General features: G+C 41.7%; 1 protein-coding gene across 2 annotated transcripts in view; it reads right to left on the reverse strand.

Annotated features, from left to right (window-relative positions):
- Positions 1 to 3,007: 3,007 nt before the first annotated feature.
- LOC124605459 (facilitated trehalose transporter Tret1-like) overlaps positions 3,008 to 25,142 on the reverse strand; it is a 200,653-nt gene continuing 178,518 nt past the window's right edge. For both annotated transcript variants that reach the window (XM_047137148.1, XM_047137146.1), the window contains 2 exons: positions 22,332 to 22,853; positions 3,008 to 4,916 (listed from right to left, as the gene is read on the reverse strand). In XM_047137148.1, the coding sequence (XP_046993104.1) occupies positions 4,335 to 4,916; positions 22,332 to 22,853 (1,104 nt within the window). In that variant the 3' untranslated portion in view covers positions 3,008 to 4,334. The remainder of the gene's footprint in view (positions 4,917 to 22,331; positions 22,854 to 25,142) is intronic.

Raw genomic sequence — 25,142 nt, forward strand, 5'->3', positions numbered from 1 at the left:
CAGAGGGAGTCCTGTCACTGGTGGGTGCTGATGAAGGGGGGCACTCCTTTGGCTGGGGAAGGGGAGCGGCTCCAGGAGGAAACCATATGGGATAGGAGAGGAGAGGGGGACAGGACGGATAAGGAGGTGGGAGGAGGGGAAAAGGCTGTAACAGAGGTAAAATCAGAAGTCTCAAAACAGGGTGGAGTCAGTCATTCCAGGGATTTATAGTCTTTTATTTTCTTTTCTATCTTGTAACGGGGCAATCTGGTGAGCATGGAGAGTGATGGTCGTGACAATTTACACACACTGGTAGCAGAACATGGGTTCCCTCATGGAGTGTCCACCATACATCAGGGAGATACGTGCCACACTGATAAAACACAACCTTTATCTTCTCTGGGAGGGTATCTCACTTGAAAGACAGAAGAAAGGTGGTGGTTTCAGTGGATTTGTCCTTAAGACCTTCCTGCATACGCCAAACAAAATGAATGCTCCATCATTCCAGATTAGCCCAGAGTTTCTCATCAGTTTGAAGGACGAAAAATTACTCTCTGAAGCATATTCAGAGATTAGTGAGGTGTAGCAGACACTGGGACATGGCAAAGATGATCACAAGCACAATGAGCTGCAGATTGGGCAGCATAAGATGATTTGACCAACAGGGAACCCAACTGCATCTTACTGAGACTCTCCACTTTGCCAAACTTGTCTTCAATATTTTCCACAAAAAACAGTGGCTTTGTGGAGGTGAATGTTTCCCCATCCATCTAGTGCAGACCAGGCAGTGGAGAAAGTGTTTCACTCTGAGCTGGTGAGCCTGGTCCTCCTTCCAGGGTGTAGCCAGAGAAGGGAAGGTCACAGGGTCATAAGAATCAGTCAATGATCTGTTACCACTTGAAGAGATGGCTGTAGGAGAATAGCCAGATTTTTGGAGCTTGATATGCTTCATGAACAAAACATCCACTCTGATACCACCCACTCCAATTAGGGACTCTCCTTGTTGGCGCCACCTAGGCACAGGCTTCTGGCAAGGCAGCCATTGCTGGGAGTTGTGGTGCCCCAGAATAACAAGCAATCATTTCTAGGTGTACTTGGTGAGAAGGCAACAGCTCAGGTATCAGAAGTGTGATCTTTATATCATCTGGGAGCGCAGCCAGGTGAGTACATAATGGTCCCACCACACGGACTGGCTATGTGTGCTTGTCACACTGTGGGGTGGAGGGGTGGGGGCAGGAAGGGGGAGGGTGAGGAATCTATGTCGTAGACACTAGGGAGGGAGTTCTTCCCCAGAAGGCTTACACTAAAGACAAAAAATTTAGAAGTATAGGTCAAACTCCAAAGGTGACCAAAAATGCCAGAGAGAACTGAAGAGAAAAGGCAAGAGAAACAAGCCAGCAAGGAATATAGGAAACCAGATGTATAGACACGTGAACATAACTAAGAACGCCAAGATAGGGGGCATTGGGAAGGAGTGAGAATGGGGATGGAGAGCCATGGGGGAAGAAATGTGGCCCAGGGAGGAAGAATGGGATGCAACAGCTCGGGGCCTCTTCGGCACCATGCACAAACTTGCAAAAGAACCATGAGCCCCTTGATGGGCCCAGCTGATGATATTTGTTTGCTTTAATCTGTATCTTTGATTATAACTCTCAAGACTGCAGATCCTGTTTTTGAGTTACCATCAACTGAACAAACAACATCCAAACCACTTCTAGAATACGCAGAACAGAAATGATGATAATGTGAAAAGTTAGTTCACTACCTAGAATACTAAGTATAATGTTCAGACTTCTCACCAATGAAGTAAGATTTATTGGTTTTCAGACAATCTATCACTATATCCAAGTACCAATTCATCATTACAAGATGGTTGTCTCAACCAGTTTTAATAATACATCCTTTCTTCAGTTGTAACAAGACCTAAGTAAAAACTGTATTGGTTCTTTCAAAGAAGCAGCCAAGGAGTAATTGAAGTGCAGCAGAAATAAAAATATGCTTATTTAGTGCCTCTGACTGTTGTCATCTACATAATAACTACATTGATTTGAATACAGTGATTTATTCCTTTTAAAAGAAATTACATGGTTTTTCATCAGGGTTAAGGAATGATTATATGCTAGTATGTAACATTACATACCACCCCCTCCCCCCTCGTACACTGAGCGACACAGCGCAGCAGTTAGCATGCTGGACTCGCATTCAGGAGAGTGACGATTCAAACCCACGTCCACGCATCCTGATTTATGTTTTCCATGATTTCCCTATATTGCTTCAAGCAAATGCTGTAATTATTCCTAATGACCTCTGTGTTTGGTCTCTTTCCCAAATCAACCAACCAACATGTCCCACCACCACCACCACGAAATACCGATGTATAAAATTTTTCTGCCAGAGTCTGCATGTTACAGACTGACATGGAAAAACCAAAAATAAACTAAACAGAAAACAAATTTTCATCCCATTTAACAGAAATCTCTGTCCGCTCCTTTGTCTCTGCCCTTGCCTCCTGTATGTGATGTACTACAAAGAAAACTGCAAGTCACATAGATGCATTCAGTTTTAACCTTGGTTTTTACCAGCAGATGATGATGATGATGATGATGATGATGATGATGTCTTCTTCACCCATTCTTTTGCAACACTACTCTCTGTCCAAACTACATTTTTGACTGCACTGACTTGTTTTGATAGTTCTGCAGCTGTGCACTACATCCTCATAACCACCAGTCTTCCTTCAACCATCCTGGCCACTTCCTGTCCTACCTACTTTTTATTTCACTTTTTCTGCGAAGATGGTCAGGTTGTCCTGAATACAGATTGTAATTCACTTTATTTAATTATCTGTAGAGGAAACAGATATTTACTAATGGAAGGTTTAATTTTCTGTAGATGCCAAGAGAAACATTTATACAGCTAGACAAATTACTGCATTATTAGATGGCAAAACTGTTGGTTATAGTCCTCTCAGGAAAGGTTGGCTGGTTCATTTAGCTTCTCTGTGAATGTTTCTGATATTAAAGAATCATTAACAGCATAATGTCTTAATTTATTAATACATATAGATTTACACATACAATTCAAATATAAATAAAATATACATTTACTGATAATATGTACAAAGTTGCATTTGGTATAAAACAAGATAAAATGTTTATCACTCTTTTTGATAAATAGGAAAAAATCACATTTTCTGCAGTAACAAGTAACTGCATACTTAAAATCTTTTTAAAACTGTATTGTGCATTTTCAGATTTGTTAATACTGCAAAATATCATAAGCTCAGTCACCATACCAGAAACTGAACACACTATAGTGAGCAGTTTGAGGAGAATTTAATACCACCACACAGATAAAGTGTTATTTTTCAGGTTCTTGTGTTTTCACAAATAATAATTGGGATGAAGGCCATGAAGCTTAAGTTCTTGCTGCCAAAATTAATATTAATCAATAAATGTTACATCATCACTGTTACTTTCAACAAAGAGCTTCACAAAAATTGTTGTTTATCACAAAATAATGGCACTAATAAATATATACATTGATTCCTACCTAATTCTTAGAATTTTACATGTAGCTTTAAAGAAGTGCAACATTTTAAAAATGACAGCTCTGAAACAGTAAATAAATTATATATAAATATATTTTTCTGTAATTGAAAAGTAAGTAGTAAGTGCAGCTCTAGATTTCGTCTGGTACGTAAGGTTGTCTTCTTCCTTAATTGCTACCAAATTGGTCAAATTCTTTGCTTTTCCAGCGAAAATTTATAAAGCAAAAAATGTAGTTTCATGAAAGTAACATTCCTTGCCCTAGCGAACAGCTTTTCTGTATAGAGTTATAAATATTCTGATGGTCAGAGTCATTATTTTAAAATCTTCCCACATTATTTTTAACTCTCAAACAGAGTCTACAAACAGTGTATAAAAGGCTGCCTGCAACAGCATTTCTTACAAAAGTAATTACTTAGGATGATTAAACAGACAATGAATAAGCACTCTTTATCACAAGTGGAATTCAGCAGTCTTTGAGCTAAAAATTCAAAATAAAAGAAATTGTAGTGTAAGACTTGACACAATAATTATTTGAGTTCATGTGTCACGCTTTCAGCACTATTAGCTATATAATGCTTCTGAATAAGAATTCTTATCCTTTTCTCTCTTCTTTATCACACGTGGGTGGGCGCGTGCACACATACACACGCACATGTACACATGCAGTCTTGTTCTGCTGCAGCTGTGTTTCACTGCTGCAAAGCTGACATACTTTCTTTCTAGTAGTCATGTTATTCACCATACACTATTACTATAGTACAAAAAGGTGAGCTCTATGGTAAATAATTGTTTGTAATAAAAAATTTAAAATTTTTCTACTGCAGTTGTCTCTTCAACTTGTTGTCTTTTGTCTTCAGTAGCTTCTCCGCCAAGTACTCTCTGCACTTCTTCCAAAGACTTTCCCTTGGTTTCTGGTACTATGAAGAAAACAAAGACTGTACCAAGGGTAGAAATGGCAGCAAAGATAAAGAAGGTAACATCAGAACCAAATGCATCTTTCATGTCAGAAAAGAATTTTGTGACAATAAATGCAAGAAACCAGTTCAGCAGACATGCAACTGAACTTGCAACACCCTTAATAGTTGGGGCAAAAAGCTCACTCATCATCATCCATGGGATGGGACCAAACCCAAGTGAAAATACAACAATGAAAAGACACATGGAAACGAGTGGGAGCCATCCTATCTGGTCAGCTTGCTTCTGATCTTGCAAGAGAAAAAATATACCGAGCAATAATGAGCACAACGCCATAACACTGTCTGAGACAAGCAACAGAATTCGCCTGCCTAGCTTGTCCACGACTAGAGAAGAGACAAATGTTGCTGCTACTTGCATAACTCCCACAATGACTGTTGATACTGCAGGTTCGATATCGCTCCCAGCGCTCTGTAAAGAGAAATTTGTACAATGTTAATTCAATATATTTGGATACTATAGCTTTTTAACAGTTTAATACAGGAAATTTATTGTATTGCTGTTCACAAATGTTTCATTTTTCCTCTATTATGTAGAGCAAGCAACAGAACAAAAAAATAATAAAGTACAGTTACAAATTATTGTTTTGTTCTTGGATATTCTGCTGAGTAACATCATCCGGGTTTTGCAATAATTTTGCCATCTTTAAGTGGTTCTGATGGTAATCATAAGAAGCCCGAAAAGCAGTTCAAGATGATCATACATGAAGGAAACATAAGATCAGAAGATTATAATTTTTTCCATTTCTCTTTGTGTTTTGTTCAATGCATGGTTTAATCTGAAGGCATACTTACTAACAAAGTGTGTATCATATGGCGGTGGTACTGTTTTTGTATATTTCATGTTGTACAATAGAGCAAGCAACTAAAACACTAAATTTAATCTTAAAAAGAATATGAGGCATGAGAATTTTTGGAGTGACAGTGCTTTTGCCAATCTTCGAAGCACTTTGGGGACTCACTTTTCATTATGATGTTCAGCTCCTTCAGTGATTCCATTTTTACCTCATCAATGATAGCAAAACAATGTCAGTGAGTTTCTTTTTGAGCTTGGGAATATAAAGAAGTTGCCAGGGCCATATCCAGTGAATACACGGCTGAGGCAATATAATGGTTTTGTTTATTGTAAAAAAAAGGACACACAAACAGGAGCATTATCACGATGAAATTTCTACAAGTGGTTTTCCCACAATTCTGGTCATCATCTTCTGACTGCTTCATGCAAGCAGCACATAACTTCCAGGTAGTATTCCTTGCTGACCACACAACCATAAGACAGGAACTCATGATGCACTATTCCACTGTAATCAAAGAAAACAGTCAGAAGAACCTTCACATGTGGTCAAGCTTGTCAAGTTTCTTTTCGGTCTTTGTTCTTCAGGCAGTTCCTATTGGGACCACTGGGCCTTGGTTTCAACCTCACATGCCTGTGCCAATGTTTCATCATCTGTTATAACCTTCTCTAGAAGTCCTGGATCATTTTCAACTTCATTCAGCAAGTCCTGGGTGATGTCTATGTGTTGTCATTTTTGGTTGGTTGAAATTCAACAATTTTGAAGCAAATTTTGCTGCTACATGTTTCATGCCCAAACCATAAAAAAAAATTATATATATATATATCATAAACCAAAAACCAAACGATATGTTGACATCGACATCATCAGCAACCCCTCTGGTGATTTACCAGGACCATTATCTTTACTTCTTCCACAGATTTGTCAGCAATTGGTGTGCTAGAGCATCCAGAGCGGTCATCTTCAGTGTGTTCTCAACCCTCTTTGAAACATTTATACCACTTGCAAACTCTTGAGTTACTCATAGCAGATTTGCCAAAAGTTACAGTCAACAATTCAAATGTGATGCTGTACTTGATTCTGTTTTTCAAGCAGAATTTGATGCAAGTTCTTCGGTCCATCTTTTTCGAAAGTAAAGTTTTCTGAGCACTCAGACACACATCTTTTCATTTGTCAACAATAAATTAAATATTTAAAACAGTGAAAATGCAAATATACATCAGGAACATGTACACAAACAAAATGATTTTTTTTTTTTTGGAAAATCAGATGTATAAACCTACAAAAGCGAAAACTTCCTGTTACTTTTTGACCATCCCTTGTATAATGTATTGGCAATATGTTGAGAATTCTGAAGTGAAATGAAAGTTCAAAAGGAACTGGTAAAAATACTAAGGCTGGAAGTGAGCACACCTCTTCTGGGCAGGAGACAGGATGACTTGTTGAATGGAATGCACATAATACAAAACACAGAATGGAGATTACAAATCCATTACACTAAAACAAAAAATGATAGGGAGTAATAGGAAGCAAAATAACTATTTGCTAAACTTAAATTTGGTGCAGATAGAACTGTAGGCATAGTGAAAGAACTATCCAGCGTAACAGACAAAATCATACAGGATGACAAAAGAAGGGAAATTTCAGAAGTATATTGCTACACAGGAAGATTTTGTTTTTTGTTTTTTTTTGTTTGCTGCTGGGATCAAACAATAACACAGATTTTAAGAAGAAATTTCCAGAACTGTGTATGTGTGTATCACAGCATTATATGGAAGTCAAACAGACTTTTCAGGAAACCAGTGAATGATGTGGAAGCATTTGAAATGTAATGCTATAGGTGGATGTCAAGAATTAAATGGGAAGGTACAGTAGAAAATGAAGAGGAGAGACCGATACATTTAGTTTTTCCATTTATAAACAGAAATAACACATGAAACTAACAAAATTTGTTTTCAAAGACACAGCTATTTTTCATACTTCCAATTTAATTCAAAATTATAATTGCATTTGAAATTGTTAATGTCACACTACAATTTATTCTGAGTAATAACTTGACAATATTTGTAGCAGAATTAATTATTTGTGTGTTAATTCCTTTGTGTGTAAGAGATCAATACTTCATAAAATCACTGTACTGTGACTTCTTGTATATTTGTTTTTGTAGATCTGTGTTACTGTTTGGCACAAATAAGTAACATTTTTATGGATCACAGTGTTCATGGCATGTGTTAGAGAGAAATCACGTTTCAGATTTTGAACTGCAAAGTTACTGAGACATGGCATTATGATTGTTCTTATTTAGGTCTAATGTTCAATAAATGATGCAAAGAAAGTTATCTGCATCCTCTATATTATTTGTACGTACATATTTCAAAATTACAACCTGCTATATCTCATAAGAAGCCAAATCGACTCATTAGACTAACAGCCAAACAACAATTCACTGATCGCAAAGCTAAATAGAAACTATGAGCTTGGTTTATTCTACCTGCACTTGCTCATGTTAATATGCATTTCTTATGCAAACATAGGCAAAGGCAGGATTTTGAAAAGTATGCAAATTTCTTTATTTATACTATTATTGTAGTAAACAGAGCACGAAGGGCAGTTAGAACTGAGGGCTCTTGTCCACGATGGAAACAGACACACATGTACTAAAATTATATGCATGTTGCAGGAACAAAATTAACTATATGGAAACTAGAAAAACATGATTGTAACCAGGATAGATATTGGACAATAAGAGAAACTGGCAGCAGCAGACTGACACATAAAATTTAAGTAAAAACAACTTTTTTTTGTTTTTGTATTTTTGTGTGAAAAACAGGTTTTACAAATGACTATACTCGAGCCAAAGGTCAAATCAGAACCTAACAATCAAGGAGCAGGAGCAAATAATTTAAATCAGTGTAACAAGAGTATTCACAATTGAAAAGAATGATATTAGTGCTTGGTCAATCTTTAAAAGTAATGGAACAATCAGTTATGGTTATTTGACAGTTGAACAGCCTACATTAAAAAATTAATAAAGGTTAAAGCCAATGAAACAATCAATTGTGGTTAAAAGTGAAAAAAATTTACACTTTAAAATATCGTGACGCAAAAATCTCAAACATGAATCAGTAAATACATTACATAGTGAAGTTCATAAACTTGTGAATGAAACTGGAATTTTAGCACCAAAAGTCTTATTGGCAGAATTCAGAAAACTGAAATTAGCATTCAAGATAATTTAGTAAACTGACAAACTTTAAATGACAATGTTGTGGAAGGAGGGATGCTGGAAGTACAGTAGACAATCCTGTTGTACAGACAAATTGTTTTCCTATTGTAAATAATGAATAATTTACCTATATCTAAAGTAAGTGGAGTTTCAACATGAGACACTGAAGACCATGTGGAATCCATCACTTGCAAATGATTCATATGCAAAGAATTATCTGAAATTTTCAACAATATGCACTTCGGAAAAATTATTGCAACTTTGTAGTTGATTACAGTTTAATAGGTGGTTGATTTACCAAAATGAATTCTATAGTCAGTTTAGAAACAGTAGCTTACATGTTTGTGGTAATGCTGAAAGCACGAATAAGCACCCAACTTTGATGTAAAATTTTGTAATTTTAACTTGCAGACTGTAATAACTAATCAAAATTATGTAAAAATATTTTAAGGCAACAGCTGTAACAATGCTAAAGATACAAGTAATTTGCACAGAATACCTAATTTTGTCAAAAATTATCACAGTTTTGAGCTGAAAATGAGAGAAAAAGAGTAACTGTATGCAGTAAAAGTAGAGCTATGTTAATTTGTGCAAAAATGTCTTGTGCTCTTTATGTGAAGGCAAATTTAAAGAAAAGATTGAGAGTGGAATACAAAATTAAACTACCTTTATTTTCAGTGTGGACCCTGAATTTTTGATTATGATGTAGGCAATGCACTTTACTTTGTATTGCAGAGCAATGTTTGTATCAGGAAATATATTGACAATTTATTATATAATTACTGTGTTTCTGGTGGCTAAGAGAAAAGCATCTAATGATTTTTTAGATAAAACATATCTCTGGTTAACAGTAATGATAGAAATAGTAGAAGAGTTAAGATGTGAAAAATATTTGTAATGTCAGGATGTTGCTGACTACTAATTTGTGCCACCATAGAGGTGAAACAAGTGTGACCATTAAAAATAATTTTATTATTATTTATTTATTGTTTCTTCTTCTTCTTCTTCATTATTTATTTATTTATTAAACAATAACTTGACAATCACAAAGCTAAGTAGAAATTGTCAACTTGGTTTATTCTACCTACACCTGCTCATTCTAATAAGCATTTATTATGTAAACCTAGGCAAAGTTAGGAATTTGGAATGTCTGCAGATTTCTCTAATTCTGTTATCATCTTAGATGCAAGAACAAAGAGGAAGGTTAGGGAACTCCAACTAACAATAGCTGTTCAAAAAAGATTTCTGTGACAATGTCTTACTGCAAATGTTCACCAGCCAATTTCTTTTATTTTTTTTATTTTAGCTGTAATAGTCTATTGCTTGATGTTGCACACAGAAAGCTGCTTCACTGACAAACTCTTAATTTCTAATACAGTTTCTATAAATGTACCTATTAACATTTTAGTGCTTTTGATTGAACCACAGCTCAAATATTGAGACTGTCTAATGAGATATCCTAAATTTCTCATGGAGAAACCTAATTATACTTTTCCTGAGGTTAGTGTTCAATATGCAATCACAGCTACAGAGCCTCCAATGTACGCAGGTACTTATCATCAGGAAAATTGGCTTAAGTAAAACTTTAATTTCAAGTCATGATCAGGCTTGGTATACGTCATCCTTCTAAAAGCTGCTAGTGTAGTCTTCTCCATCTCGTTCCCATGAAAATTTGAAATCTGCATACCTGTAAGGATTACTGAGCTTTGAAAGCTTTACAGTGCCAGACTGATTTCCATTAACTTTTTTATATGATTTCAACTGCCAACTCTCCAGCAGAAAGGTATTATCCAAAATAGACTTTATTCAAGCTTATCACCACATTCCTGCGGCACCAGATGATCCACAAAACTCAGGTGTGATTATAACATTAGTACTTTTCAAATTTTTGAAATGGTTTGTTTTGTTTTAGGGCGCAAAAACAACTAGGATCATATGCACCCATGTCAGAACTGCAGAACTCGAAGACAAAGAGAAGAATTAAAAATGATGACACATTAATCTCTATCAATGGACAAAAAGACAACAAAAATGAGGGATGGGGAGGAAGGTCTATAAAATATGCCATAAAAATGGAGGTAAAAGATTAAATGTCCTTCACCACATTGATACAATGGATAAAAACAAAAATGCACTCGACAGCCCTCGTGTTGTTTGGTAAAACAGCCAATAACTCAGATCGTAAACACAAATGAGAACTTAAATATAAAAAAAAAAAAGGAATTCCATCAGGAAATGGCAGACTGTCAAAGGTTGAGGTCAATGAGCACAAAGTGGTGGGAGGACACCGCTTAACTAATGACAATGGCTAAAACGACAGTGCCTGATCCCCAACTTAGCTAAAATGATCTCCTCATGGTGAGATGGCCAAGAGGAGGTCACTTGACTATGTGTCAGAGAGAACAGACCACTAGAGATGATGAAACAGCTGGGCAGTGCAGAAGGATAGATCCAAATGGGAATAGGTGTGTGAGGAGTCTGAAAGGAACACGGGTGCTCCTGTGTTAAGGCAGAAGAGGTTAAATTGATTAAGAAGGTCAGCCAATAGATCACCTCTCAAAAAGATTTTGGGAGAACCTCAAAGGGGATGGTGCACATTAAAATCACTGATCAGTAGAAAGGGTTGAGGTAGCTGCCGAATAAGCTGGAGGAAGTATATCCTATTGACATTGAATGATGAAGGGATGTAAACGATACAAACGGAAAAGGTCAAGTGAGGAAGGAAAACAGCTTGAAGACGGGTAGTCAGGAAGAGGGGCTGACTATGAATGTCATTCCGTATGAGCAGCATGACTCTCCCATGAGATGTAATGCCGATCTCAGGGGAGTGGGGGGGGGGGGGGGGGGGGGGGAGATCAAAACAGACTGGGAAGAAAAGTGGAAGGCCAAAGCACTCATGAGGATGATGCAATTTAGTTTCCTGAAGGCACAGAACAAGTGGATGATGCTATTCTTTGTTGATCAAATGCCACAAATGTTCCATTGGAGGAGAGTCATGATGAGCGAAAAATGAAGGGGTGTCACCTCGGTGGCTGCCGAGTGCCAGCCTGTGAAGACTCGCTGCTACAGGGAACAGAGGCAGGAGGATCCTGCTCCACAAGTCCTTCAGAAGCATCAGCTTTCTTCTGCTGTCAGCCTGTGGATTCCAGTGCAGAAAAACAGTTGGCACTGCACACCAGCGACATGGAGGCTGGCCGGGTGAGGGTGTCACATGACGACACCATTGAAGAGAATCTTTGAGTTAGCAAAGGAGAAGACATTTGCCTTTGGTTGACTTCTTCAAGCCTTTCCAGTTGGCAGAGGTGTTGGTTGGCTGGAGGTACATAGGAAATCTTCGCAGGAGTATTCCTTCTGTCCTTTCTGACCTGCTGATTGCGTAGGTGGTAACTCCGCCCTGTGGGACGAGAGTTTGATGGCTTGTTGCACAGCTAGACAAGGAGATGTTGATACTACAATGAGTGATTTCACAGCCTCAGAGCTGAATTTTAGGTTGAATGTCTGTGTGGCCATGTCCTTCATGGAGCAAGGTGTAGGAAGAACAGTACTGTAAGTGTCAGATGGTAATACACAGGGTTTGCGGCTAGCCAGTAACTTGTGAGTGACCAGGTAAGATACTTCTTCCTTTACCCAGATCTCCTGGACAGCCCACCCATTGAGATACATGGGACAATCTCAAGAGGAGGTGGCATGGTCACCATTACAGTTACAGCGAGGAGGAGGAGGCAGACAATCGCCCTCATGCGCATCCCTACTACAGGTTACACATTTGGTAAGATGTCGACAAGACATTTAAGTCTGGTTGAAATGATGGCATCGGTAGCAGCACATCGGATTCGGAATGTACAGTCAGACTGTGATAACTTCATAGCCTGCTTTGTTCTTGGATGGAAGCACCACTATATTAAATGTGAGAAAAAGAGTGTGTGTGGGCACTAAGGAGGTATCTGCCTTTTACATCACCCATTGGGCACCAATGGCAACCTGATCAGAGAGGTATGTTTGGATTTTGGCCTAAGTCAGGCTGTCAAGCAACCCAGTGTAAATAACACTGTGGGAAGAATTCAGAGTTCTATGAGGGGTCAACCCAACCAGGATAGCTGTGGAGCAGTGAAACAGCAAGCAGTTGTTGTGCTTGAGAATCCGAAGTAGTCTCCAAAAGCAAAGTGCCATTGCATAAACAACAGAAGGATTTCACAGGGCTGGCAATTCCATCAACATCTTTGTGAATTAGAAAGAGATTTACCATTGCAAACGACTAACCGACTTCAGTACTTTTTTTTTTTTTTTTTTTTTTCTTTTGTGGTTTTAGGGCGCACAACTTCAATGGTCATTAGCGCCCAGACTACGTTAGGAATGCACCGCGAGTCACAAGTTTAAAACAGCAACGAAACGGAAAACACGATAAAAGACAGACTGACAGGCATAAGATTTAAGAAAACAGCATAATCAAATGTCTTTAGAGAGGGTTGTCAAGTTGATAAAATGAAGAACGCGAGCAGCTGCTCGTGGGTCATCCGCTAAAATGGCATCTAGAGTACATGGCAGGCCAAGATCAAGACGCAGTGTGTTAAAATCCGGACAGGACGTTAAAATGTGGCGGACCGTCAGCAATTGCCCACATGGGCAGAACGGCGCCGGCGCAGCCGTCAGCAGATGGCGATGGCTGAACCGGCAGTGTCCAATTTGTAACCAGGCCAAAACTACCTCCTCCCACTGAGAAGGGCGTGAGGAGGACGTCCAAGCCGCGGGAAGAGGTTTCAAGGCCCGAAGCTTGTTGTCTGTAAGTGCAACCCAATCAGCATGCCACAGCGATAAAATGCGCCGACAAATGACCCTGCTACAATCTGACGAAGGGACACAACAAGAAGCTGTCCGAGGCTCGAGGACCGCAGCCTTGGCTGCGGCATCTGCAGCTTCGTTCCCAGGGATACCGACATGGCCAGGAACCCACATAAAGCTAACCGGAGAACCGACGTCCACCAGCTGCTGAAGAGAGCGTTGGATCCGTTGCACGAAAGGGTGAACCGGGTACGGATCACTGAGGCTCTGGATGGCGCTCAGGGAATCAGAGCAGATGACATATGCAGAATGTCGGTGGCGGCAGATGTAAAGAACAGCCTGGTAGAGGGCAAAGAGCTCAGCTGTGAAGACCGAACAATGGCCATGGAGCCGGTATTTGAAACTTTGTGCCCCGACAATAAAAGAACACCCGACCCCGTCATTGGTCTTAGAGCCATCTGTATAAATGAAGTTCGACAAAATGGGAGTGGTAGACTGAACTGGGGGTAACCTCTTTTGGGAGCGAGCTGAGGTCAAGGTGAACGCGAACCTGAGCCTGGAGCCAAGGTGGCGTGTGGCTCTCACCCACTCGAAAGGTTGCAGGGAGTGAAAAATTAAGGTGTTGAAGGAGGCGACGAAAGCGAACTCCAGGGGGTAGCAGGGCAGAGACATACAACCCGTATTGACGGTCGAGAGAGTCGTCAAAAAAGGAACGATAAGACGGGTGGTCGGGCATCGCCAGTAGCCGACAGGCATACCGACAAAGCAGTATATCACGCTGGTAGGTGAGTGGCAATTCACCAGCATCAGCATGAAGACTCTCGACGGGACTAGTATAAAACGCTCCGATCGCAAGTCGTACACCCCGATGTTGTATGGAGTTGAGGCGGGGTAAGATGGATGGCCGTGCAGAGGAGTATACGAAGCTTCCATAATCTAGCTTGGAGCGGACGATCGACCGATATAGGCGAAGTAGGACGGTTCGATCCGCTCCCCACGACAGACCACTCAGAACACGGAGGACATTTAGAGAAAGGGTACAACGGGCAGCCAAATATGACACATGTGGAGACCAGCTAAGTTTCCTGTCAAATGTAAGACCTAAAAATTTTGTTGTCTCCACGAATGGGAGAGCAACGGGACCGAGTCGTAAGGACGGTGGGAGAAACTCTTTGTAGCGCCAGAAGTTAATACAGACCGTCTTCTCGGCAGAAAAACAGAAGCCATTGGCGACACTCCAGGAGTAAAGACGGTCAAGAGAATGCTGAAGACAGCACTTCAGGAAACACGTACGCTGCGCGCTGCAATAGATGGTAAAATCGTCCACGAAAAGGGAGCCTGATACATCAGCTGGGAGGCAATCCATTATTGGATTGATCGCTATGGCAAAGAGAGCGATGCTCAAAACTGAGCCCTGTGGCACCCCATTCTCCTGGCGAAAGGTGTCTGACAGGACAGAACCCACAGGTACCCTAAATGGTCGATCCATTAAAAAGGAACGAATAAAAAGAGGGAGGCGACCGCGAAGGCCCCATGTATGCATGGTGCGGAGAATGCCCGCCCTCCAACAGGTGTCGTAAGCCTTCTCCAAATCAAAGAACACAGCCGCGGTTGGGCGCTTCCACAAGAAGTTATTCATAATGAAGATCGACAAAGTAACCAGATGGTCAACAGCAGAGCGGCGCCTACGAAATCCACATTGTACATTGGTAAGTAGGCGTCGAGACTCGAGCAGCCAAACCAAACAGGAGTTAACCATTTGCTCCATCACTTTACAGACACAGCTGGTAAGCGAGATGGGTCGATAACTGGAAGGCAAGAGCTTGTCCTTCCCCGGCTTAGGGATCGGGACAACAATAGACTCGCGCCAGCATGCGGGAACATGTCCCTCAATCCAGATGCGATTGTAAGTACGAAGAAGAAAACCTTTACCCGCAGGAGAAAGATTCTTCAGCATCTGAATATGAATAGAATCAGGCCCTGGAGCGGAGGACCGTGACCAGGCAAGTGGGTTTTCGAGTTCCCTCATGGTGAATGGGGCATTATAACTTTCACGATTCGAGGAGCGGAAGTTAGGTGGCCTAGCCTCCTCTGCCTGTTTGCGGGGGAGGAAGGCAGGGTGGTAATGAGCAGAGCTCGAAACCTCTGCGAAAAAGTGGCCAAAGGCATTGGAGACAGCCTCAGGGGCCACAAGGACGTCATTCGCGGCCGTCAAGCCAGAAACTGGTGAGTGGACCTTAGTGCCAGATAGCCGGCGCAGGCTACCCCAGACAACAGAAGAAGGAGTAAAACTGTTGAAGGTGCTTGTGAAAGCAGCCCAGCTGGCTTTCTTGCTTTCTTTAATAATACGACAACACTGTGCACGTAATCATTTATAATTGATACAATTCGCCACTGTAGGGTGGCGTTTAAAGGTGCATAAAGCACGTCGACGAGCACGTAAAGCGTCTCTACATGCTGCGGTCCACCAGGGGACCGGTATGCGACGTGGAGAAGAAGTAGGGTGAGGGATGGAATATTCAGCAGCAGTGAGAATGACTTCCGTGAGGTGTGCGACCTGACGATCGCAGCTTGTGAAGGTTTGATCCTGAAAGGTCGCCCTGGAAGAGAAAAGCCCCCAGTCTGCTTTGGAGATAGTCCAACTAGATGAGCACGGAGAGGGGGTATGCTGCAGGAGATGGATAACACACGGGAAGTGGTCGCTCGAATATGTATCAAAGTGCATACCACTCAAACCGGCGTGCAAGTTGGGGAGTACATATAGAGAGGTCTAAATGGGAATAGGTGTGAGATGTGTCCGAAAGAAAAGTAGGGTCGCCAGTATTGAGGCAGACAAGATTGAGCTGGTTGAAAAGGTCTGCTAACGGGCAGGATGCTGGAGAGCCCCAAAGGGGATGGTGGGCATTGAAGTCTCCAGTTAACAAAAATGGTGCAGGTAGCTGAGCAATAAGTTGCATCATGTCTGCCCTGATAATGGCAGACGATGATGGAGTGTAAACAGTACAAATGGAAAATGTAAAAGTGGGGAGAGTAATTCGGTTGGCAACTGCCTGCAGGCCGTTGTGCAACGTGATGGGATCGTAGTAAATATCATCCCAGACCAGCAACATAACCCCTCCATGAGCCGGGATAACTACCACAGGGAGTAGGTCAAAACGCACAGAGGTGTAGTGTGCCAAGGCAATTTGATCGCATGGGCGTAGCTTTGTTTCCTGGAGGGCTACGATGAGCGGACGGTGCAAGCAGAGCAGCAACTTCAAGTCCTCTCGGTTGGAGCGAATGCTGCGAATATTCCAGTGAATAAGTGCCATCGTAAGAAGAAAAGGAAGATGAAAGAAGGGGTCACCTCGAAGGCCGCTGAGGGCCTGGCTTCGAGCGAGCACTGCCGCCGCTATCAGTAGGCGGACAGTCATCGTCCATTGGTTCTATAGGTTCATCGGCCATCTTGGTAAGATGGCCGGGAGGGGGAGCTTCCTCCGCCAGTGAACGGCCAGATGTTCGGCTACCAGCGGTGCGGCCAGGCGAAATGGATGACGGCCTGGTGCGGCAACCGCTGGGTGGCGCAGCAGAAGAAATGCGCCGTGGCGGAGAAGGAGAACTGTGCTTCCTATGAGCCTTCTTGGAAGGTCGTTTGGCGGAAGTACTGGTTGATGGCTGGGAGGTCGAGGTACGTAGGAAGTCTGCACGGGACGGTTCCTTCTTGAAGGCCCGTGCATCTGACTTCTGGGTCTTCGTCTTAGCAGAAGCTGATGAAGGGGCTGGTGTCTGTGGGGTGATGGGAGGAAGAGGAGACGTCGACTGCGTGATCTTAGCACTGGCCGAACGGACGACCGTGGTGCTGAAGGTCAGATCGCATGTCTGGGTTGCCACCTCCCTGGTAGTCCGAGGAGAGGCGAGGACAGTACTGTATTTCACCGCTGGGAGCAGCGTGGGCTTCCTACTAGCCAATAGCTTGCGAGAATCCGAGGTGGACACTTTCTCTCTGACCCGAATTTCTTGGATACAGCGTTCTTCTTTATAGACGGAACAGTCGCGGGAGGATGCTGCATGGTCACCCTGACAGTTCACACAACGAGGAGACGGAGGTGGACAGTCCCCCTGATGGGCATCCCTGCCACAAGTGACACATTTAGCCGCATTGAAACAAGACTGTCGAGTGTGATTGAAACGCTGACACTGGTAGTAGCACGTAGGTGTCGGGACATAGGGGCGAACAGAAATAACCTCGTAGCCCGCTTTGATGCGCGATGGCAGCTTAACACTATCAAAGGTCAAGAAAAGTGTCCGGGTCGGTTCAAGGTCATTGTTGACCTTTTTCATGACCCTATGGACAGCCGTCACGCCCTTCTCAGCGAGGAAAGATTGAATCTCCTCATCAGTCAATCCGTCGAGGGATCTAGTATAGACCACACCACGAGACGAATTCAAAGTTCGGTGAGCCTCCACCCGGACAGGGAACGTGTACAGGAGTGTGGCTCGAAGCAGTTTCTGTGCCTGAAAGGCGCTCTCAGTTTCTAGTAACAAGGTACCATTACGCAACCTCGTACAAGACTTAACAGTACCAGCTATGGCATCTACGCCCCTCTGGATAATGAAAGGGTTGACAGAGGAAAAATCCTTTCCGTCCTCAGATCAAGAAATGACGAGGAACTGTGGGGTAGGCGGTAGTACTTTTGTCACTGGGGGCTGGTCATGTTTCCATTTGTGGGCAGAAGTCGAGAGAGAAGAAGAGAAATCCATTGCGGAGGAATCCCCCACGATTGCCAGCATCTCCGATGGCGCGCTCCTTCCTTATGGGGACCCTCTCAGAGGGCACTCCCGCCTTAGGTGAATGTTTACACCTCAGGTCACACCTCCCAAGAAACAGACGGAGGGACCAATCGGCATGGTCAGAAGGTATCAGCTCAGGCAATCACCCCTCCCTGGGCCTGGCCTTTACCAGGGGGTACGTGCGTGCCTTACTTGTCTACCCAGGGCGGGGAATTATGCGTTACCCCGTCACCGGCTATGCGTGCGAACGCGTGGGTCGGCCTTCAGGCGCACACAGGGAGGAAGGAAGAAGAAGAAAAAGAAGAGAGAGAGAGGGAGAGAGAGGACAGACTGTCTCAAACACCGAGGCGGAGACCAGAGAAGGCAAGGAGAAGAAGGCAAGGAGAAGAAGGCAAGGAGAAGAAGGCAAGGAGAAGAAGGCAAGGAGAAGAAGGCAAGGAGAAGAAGGCAAGGAGAAGAAGGCAAGGAGAAGAAGGCAAGGAGAAGAAGGCAAGGAGAAGAAGGCAAGGAGAAGAAGGCAAGGAGAAGAAGGCAAGGAGAAGAAGGCAAGGGAAGAGTAAAATAGTGAGATGGAGAAGAACAAAGAAAGGAACCAACCAAAGAAGGAAGAAACAAGAAGTGAAGAACCAAAAAGACCACAAATATAGGTCATGGGACCGTCCGTCTCCGGACGCAGGCGCTAACTACCCCCTTGAGGGGGATGGACTCCTTTTAGTTGCCTCTTACGACAGGCAGGAAGACCTCGGGCCTATTCTAACCCCCGGACCCACAGGGGGGAACTTCAGTACTTGAAACCATGAGAAACTGTGATGCAGCTGGGAGGGTCTTTGAATCAGGAGCGTCATTCCATTTACGTCTGGTAGATGTAGAGTGCAAAGATGATGATTGGCTCATTGTGAGAAAATTCCCCATGATTGCCAGCATCTCTGATGGCATGCTCCTTCCAAGTGGGGGCCCCCTTCACAAGGGGGCACATCCACCTCAGCCGATTTTTCACACCTCAGGTCGCACCTCCCGAACACCTGACAGAGGGCACTTGGCAATTTGGGAAGGTAGCAGCTCAGGCAGTCACCCCTCCCTAGGCCTGGTGTGCACAACAGGGTACATGTGAACCCTACCTGTCATCCCAGGGCTGGGAATTACATGTTACCCAGTACCATTATGCATCAGACACATGGGCCAGCCTTCAGGAGAGCACAGGGAGGAAGAAGAAAAGGGGAGCCTCAAACACTGAAGCAGAGGAAGGGTAGGAGAAGGTGAACAAAGAAATGAAAAAGGAATGAAAAATAGTGTTGAGACACTTTGTCTGTAAGCTATGGACAATGCAGAACATCCCAACAAACCTCACACATGTTCCCCAAGGGAAGGGAAAAAGAATGGCAAGAGGACAGACATGTATCATGGAAGGTAAAAGAAGCTGAAAAGGATGGGGCCCCATGGTAGCCAAACATGAACCCGTCAAAGAGTGGCCGAGCCCCCTGGGGGATTGGGGGGATCCATGTCATGCACTATCCTGTCATCAAAGGCACAATGGACTGATTCAACAGCACTTCATTCGACCTTCACTGAAACAAGAAGTAAAGCTGAGTGGAAAAAAAAAAAATACATTTTTTGTCGACAAGTGTATGTTTCAAAACAACCAGCACTTACGGACCTTTCAGCAAAGTTGACAGTCATGTCCCACATATTTATATTGATCTTGAGGTGCCATTACCTTGCTATCCAAGCTCCATTTACCTCTTAACAATGATTGACAGATCTACACATTGACCGGTGGCAGTATCACTAACGGACATCTCTGCAGAAAGTGTTCCCAGCACTCTGTTATCGTCATGGATGCCATGTTTTGGATTATACCCACTGATATGTGATGACAGTTTCTTTGCCTGTTGTTCACTCATGTCACAAAGTCTCAAGATACGAGCTACTGCTAATCATCTGGCATCAAAAGACAAAGTTGAACAGTGACACTGCAATGTCAAGGCAGCATTATGAGCCTGACTCTCAGATGACTGGTTGACAACTTGAGTCTCTGTGCTTTTGTGACTCCAGAATATAAAATCACTGTTTATAACAAATCAGCACTACAGGGATATCTGTTGAGTGGTAGATTGTGATTAATAATCTGATTAACAAAATTTGTGATTCAATCCATTTTTCGACTACTTTTTTTTATAAATGAAAACCCGAAATTCAGTACCGGAACCTTTGAGATAAAGTGTGCTACATAAGGATATTTATTCAATTTTTTTTTCTTTTTCATATTTCCTATAATATTTTGGACATCCATTTTCATTTTTGACTTTTAAAAATTTTAATTATCCCATAAATTTTAGTTGTTTTGATTGACTGAAACTGGCATGTTATTTCACATTGTGAAATATTTAATTATGGAAAATCCATCATAACATTCCACACACCATAAAAATACAAACTCTTACAATTTTTCACAAACACCAAGAAACATCATAATGTTAATATTGTAAGAACGCATCTTTGATGCTCTGTACCAACAAGAGGCCAGTCATAAAAAGTCAAGTGCTGAACTTGAGTCTTGTAATATGGAGTGAAGTATTATTTTGTGGAAACCATGTCTAACAAAAACTATAAACTTTTATATGAGTATTTCTACAATGATTAAATGAAATGGAATATTACCAATTACAAAGTCAGTGGCTATTTGAAATTGAAGTATGGGAAAAAGATACAATTTGTTGCAGACATTGAGCTTGACTAAAAATGATAATGCTTTACTATCAACAAATTAATATCTTCACAAAAACATCCCCCCTGAAGAATGATGCCCCAGAATATAATGGACAATGAGCTGAGCTGTGAACATCTTCAAATTACCCAGATGAGGTTTATTACTGTGTTCTTGTTTATGAAACAACCAACACTATAATATCTATTCTACAGTGCCATTTCCCATCATATATTGATATAAATTTACATGTATGACAGTACAGACAAAGAAATGTTAATGCTAAAATTAAACCATTTCAATAATTGCTGTTTGATTGGACTGTGGGAACAGGACTGTTAGATACTGCAGAAATTCTTTGAGCCTACACCAATGGAGTGTGCAACATTCCAATTTAATTTTCAACCTGAAACAGCACATGCAGTCACATAAAACAATAAATGTTCACTATCACCCTACAACATTTGTCTTCATCCATTTTGAACTTATGACTTTTCACATTTGTTCATAAGACATTATACACAGAGAGGAAACTTCCCTAACTATCTGGTAGGTTCATGCTCTGAAAAACACTTTGATGTTGAAACACTTCATGGTCAGAAGACTGTCTCGATCAATAGACTCAAGCCTTCCTGCTGAAGAATATGGAGGATGGACCACTCATGTCAGCTTCACACAATCAACCAACCAACTCCAGCCATAAAACCTTTGGAGTGTCATCAACCAATCTAATGAATTCACATTCTGGCCATACAGAGCATTTCCAAAAAAGTACTTTAATGTTATCACTGAGGAGGGATTAGTACGTAGTTATAACTGGTGTAATGAAATATAAACTCTGTTAAAAGTACCGGTACACATAGGATTAGACAGTCTTTTGTTTCTGTTTACTATTTCCACTGTAACATCATTTTAAAATATATGTACAATTGAGCATCATAGTTTTGTGTTGTTGTTCTGTAGTTCTGTATTAAAAAAAGAGGAGATAAAATTATTTTAACTAGAACTGCAATTTGTACTGAATTTTACCTAGAAATAAATGTCAATTGCTGTCTACAAAAACAGAAAAGGTAAAAAAGTTTTTCCTGGCATATTGGATATACCAGGTCTACAGAGGTGAAAAGATTAGCAACAAAACAACAAGTCATGGAGAACAAGATTGAGCCACTGAAAGAATTACAAAAAAGAAATTTGAATGTCTCATGCATGTAACAGATAGGTTAATATTTGTACCTTGACGGCTTCAACCTAATCATTAATTTTATGACATGCCTAAAAACCCCAAAAGCATCAATGTGCAAATTTCAGCTGAGTGTGATCTCAACAACAATGTCAGTATAACTTATGTTCCCATATGGAACTGAAACATACACATCGCTTAGTTTCATTGCTGATGTGTAACCTGTTATTGCATTGACTTTAAATAATGGATATGACTCCTCAGATCACTTTTGAAAAATTATATTCATAATTTGGTTTCCCACTGCTTCTTTAAGTACTTTCAATATGCACGTGTAATTCATTAAAAAGAATTAAAACATAAATGTAACGCACCTTAAAAATGTCGGAGGTGTAAAATATCACAGCATTTACTCCACTGAGTTGTTGGAAAATCATGAGGCCAAAAGCAACAAGAACTCCTTTTCGTGCAGCTGGTGTATTGAAGGCCTTCCACAAAGAGACCTTTTCCTTCGCTGAACTCTCTACAGATTCTCTCATTTCAGCCAGCTCAGGTTCGACATCATAGTGTGGGCCTCTGAACCACTGCAGTGCTTTACGTGCCTCATCACCACGTCCTTGCTTCAGGCGATACAATGGAGTCTCAGGCATGAAGATAAAAGCTGCTGCAAATAGGATGGGCATGACACCACATGCAATGGATATCCAAAACAGCTCCACACCTAGTCCCAACAAATACACAAACAGTATTCCCACAGTAAGCATAAGTTGGTAATAGCCTCCTAGTGTTCCCCGAATTTCCTTTTGCGCAATCTCACTTGTGTAGACAGGTGCTGTTAAACTGAATGCACCTCCCATTCCTCCTGTCAGCAAGCGTCCTACACACAGCCAAACAACCTGTGAAACAAATAAAGATAATAATCAATTTAAAAGATCCTGTCAAGTCAGTAACTGGAACAAAGGAAATGTTTCAGTAAAATTATGAAAGGAATAAAACAGATTACTGTTGATTGAAAGAAACATAACTAGCAGATTTAACAGCAACAACATATACTACATATTTTTACTGTTTATGAATGAAATGGTAATTAATATAACACTAAAAAAACAGACTGTTGCACTGAACTCTTTACAATTTCTAGTATAGTCAGATGAAAGGAAAGAACCTTGTTTTTACATTGGGCTGCACAACAGCACCCTTGCAAAAGTTGCCAGAGACAAATGTAGTTGAAACTTTAAAACTGAACTACAAATAAGACATGATAATTGATAAATAAACCCTCAGCAAGCGGAATACCAACACGAAAAACAAAAACACTACTCATTATGCACCAGCATAACGCAAACTCTCTAATCCATATGTCTAGGGCTCCAGATAAAAATTACAATAAAAAGATAATGTGCTTTCTGCTCAGTCATAACCTGCATCTAGCTATGGACAAATTCCCAGTTACTGCTAATGAGGCAGCCACAGCTACAGGGCAAAAAACTGTTGTTGGGTACTGTCATCAACACCACAAATGTGGCCATGGTAATGCCAGAAATGACTGTTCCACCATGCAGGACACTTCTTTCTTTGTGCCATCATCTCAATGTAATGCAGGGGTCATATTATTAGCTACAGATGAAGAGGAATGTAATTCTGTCCTCTCTCCAAGCCCACTTTCCTCAGCAGCTTCATACATCACACTGGATGACACAAGGATGTGACAGCTAGGCTTGTTGCCATGTTTACTGGCTCATAGTCAATGCTGTAGAAGACTGTGTGGTTTCAGCCTGTCACGCTTGCACTCATAACCCATCAGCCCTGACAGAACACTTCTCCCCAGCTTAAACCCGAATGCCCAAGGGAGAGACTATGTTTATTTTGCAGGTCCACTCCAAGGTGCCATGGGGTTACTACTGGATGATGCTCCCTCTAGCTTTCCATTCATGGTACAAACACCAACCAACTCATGACAGCCACAAGCCAACCTCTGGAAACTTTTTTCACTGTAGAAGGTCCTCCTCCTTTATTGTGTTGGACTACCATCCCCAGTTGGTACCACTGCAATTAAGCAGTTCTGTCTCTGTAACAGCATAGAACATCTAATTACCATCCCTTCATTCTGAGTGGAATGGATGATCAGGAACTTCAAAACACAAACACAGAAGGTCATAGTATCAACGGCGCCACTAGCTTCCTCACTTCTCACTGATCTGTCCACCTCAACGGGTGTGACATGGCCAAAGTTTTTAATGGGTGCAGATCCCAAACATTATTTGACTTTATGTGCCTGATAAGCAAACACAGATTCCAAGCCTGCATTCATCCTATTACTGTATGGGCTGCAAATCAGAACTCGCACCTCACATAGATCCCGAGGTGCCATGACCAGCAACAGAGGGCACCAAATTTTTGAACTCATATCCACGCAAGAGTGACTGATTCATCTTGGGAATCAGATTTTGCTATGATATACATCGCAGGATGCACCCACAGACCAATTAGTCAGTCAGTCAGGGACAGAGGTAGGCAGGACACCTACTTGAGAACAAATACCAATCCTGAACCTACCAGTTCCCTTCCACTAGCAGCTGTATGATCTGAGACCACACTAGAATCTTCAACAGGTGTTTGAAGTGATCACAAACCAAAAATGGGTGCCAATAGAGAGAACACTTACATCCTCCTCTATCTTTCTGAACACAATCTCCATCAGACGTTAGCCCAAATAGCACCTTGCAATCAACAGACCAGCCAGGCCCTTCCATTGTGCAGATGCTGCTACTGCCTGGTCCTACCTCTAACAATACTACACAGAAAGCAATGGATGGCAATATCAGTGTTCATTCATCATCACTGTGCTTGCACTCCCATTGCCACAGCCATTTTCAGCCCTAAATACCCACTAAAGAAGGAGGGGATTTAGTATTGTATCATGCTTATATCAATTTGGACTTGGAAGCAGACACATTAGTAGTGTCTGAATCATCATCTTACAGCCCAGTCCACACAAGGCACCAGAAGAGAATATGGTGTCTCTGACCACTAGCAAGCTAGCGTTAGAGGTGTTATGGCCTCCGACCAGTTGCTGTAAATTGCTCTTAGTAACATGATGTCTTGGTAGCTGTTATTCAATGTTGCCATTACTCAGTTTATGCTTGTGGTGTCTGCTCTGGCAAAACGCTGGACTGTTATTGGAC

The sequence above is a fragment of the Schistocerca americana genome, chromosome 3, assembly GCF_021461395.2.
Source record: "Schistocerca americana isolate TAMUIC-IGC-003095 chromosome 3, iqSchAmer2.1, whole genome shotgun sequence".
In the NCBI taxonomy this organism is placed as follows: Eukaryota; Metazoa; Arthropoda; class Insecta; order Orthoptera; family Acrididae; genus Schistocerca; species Schistocerca americana.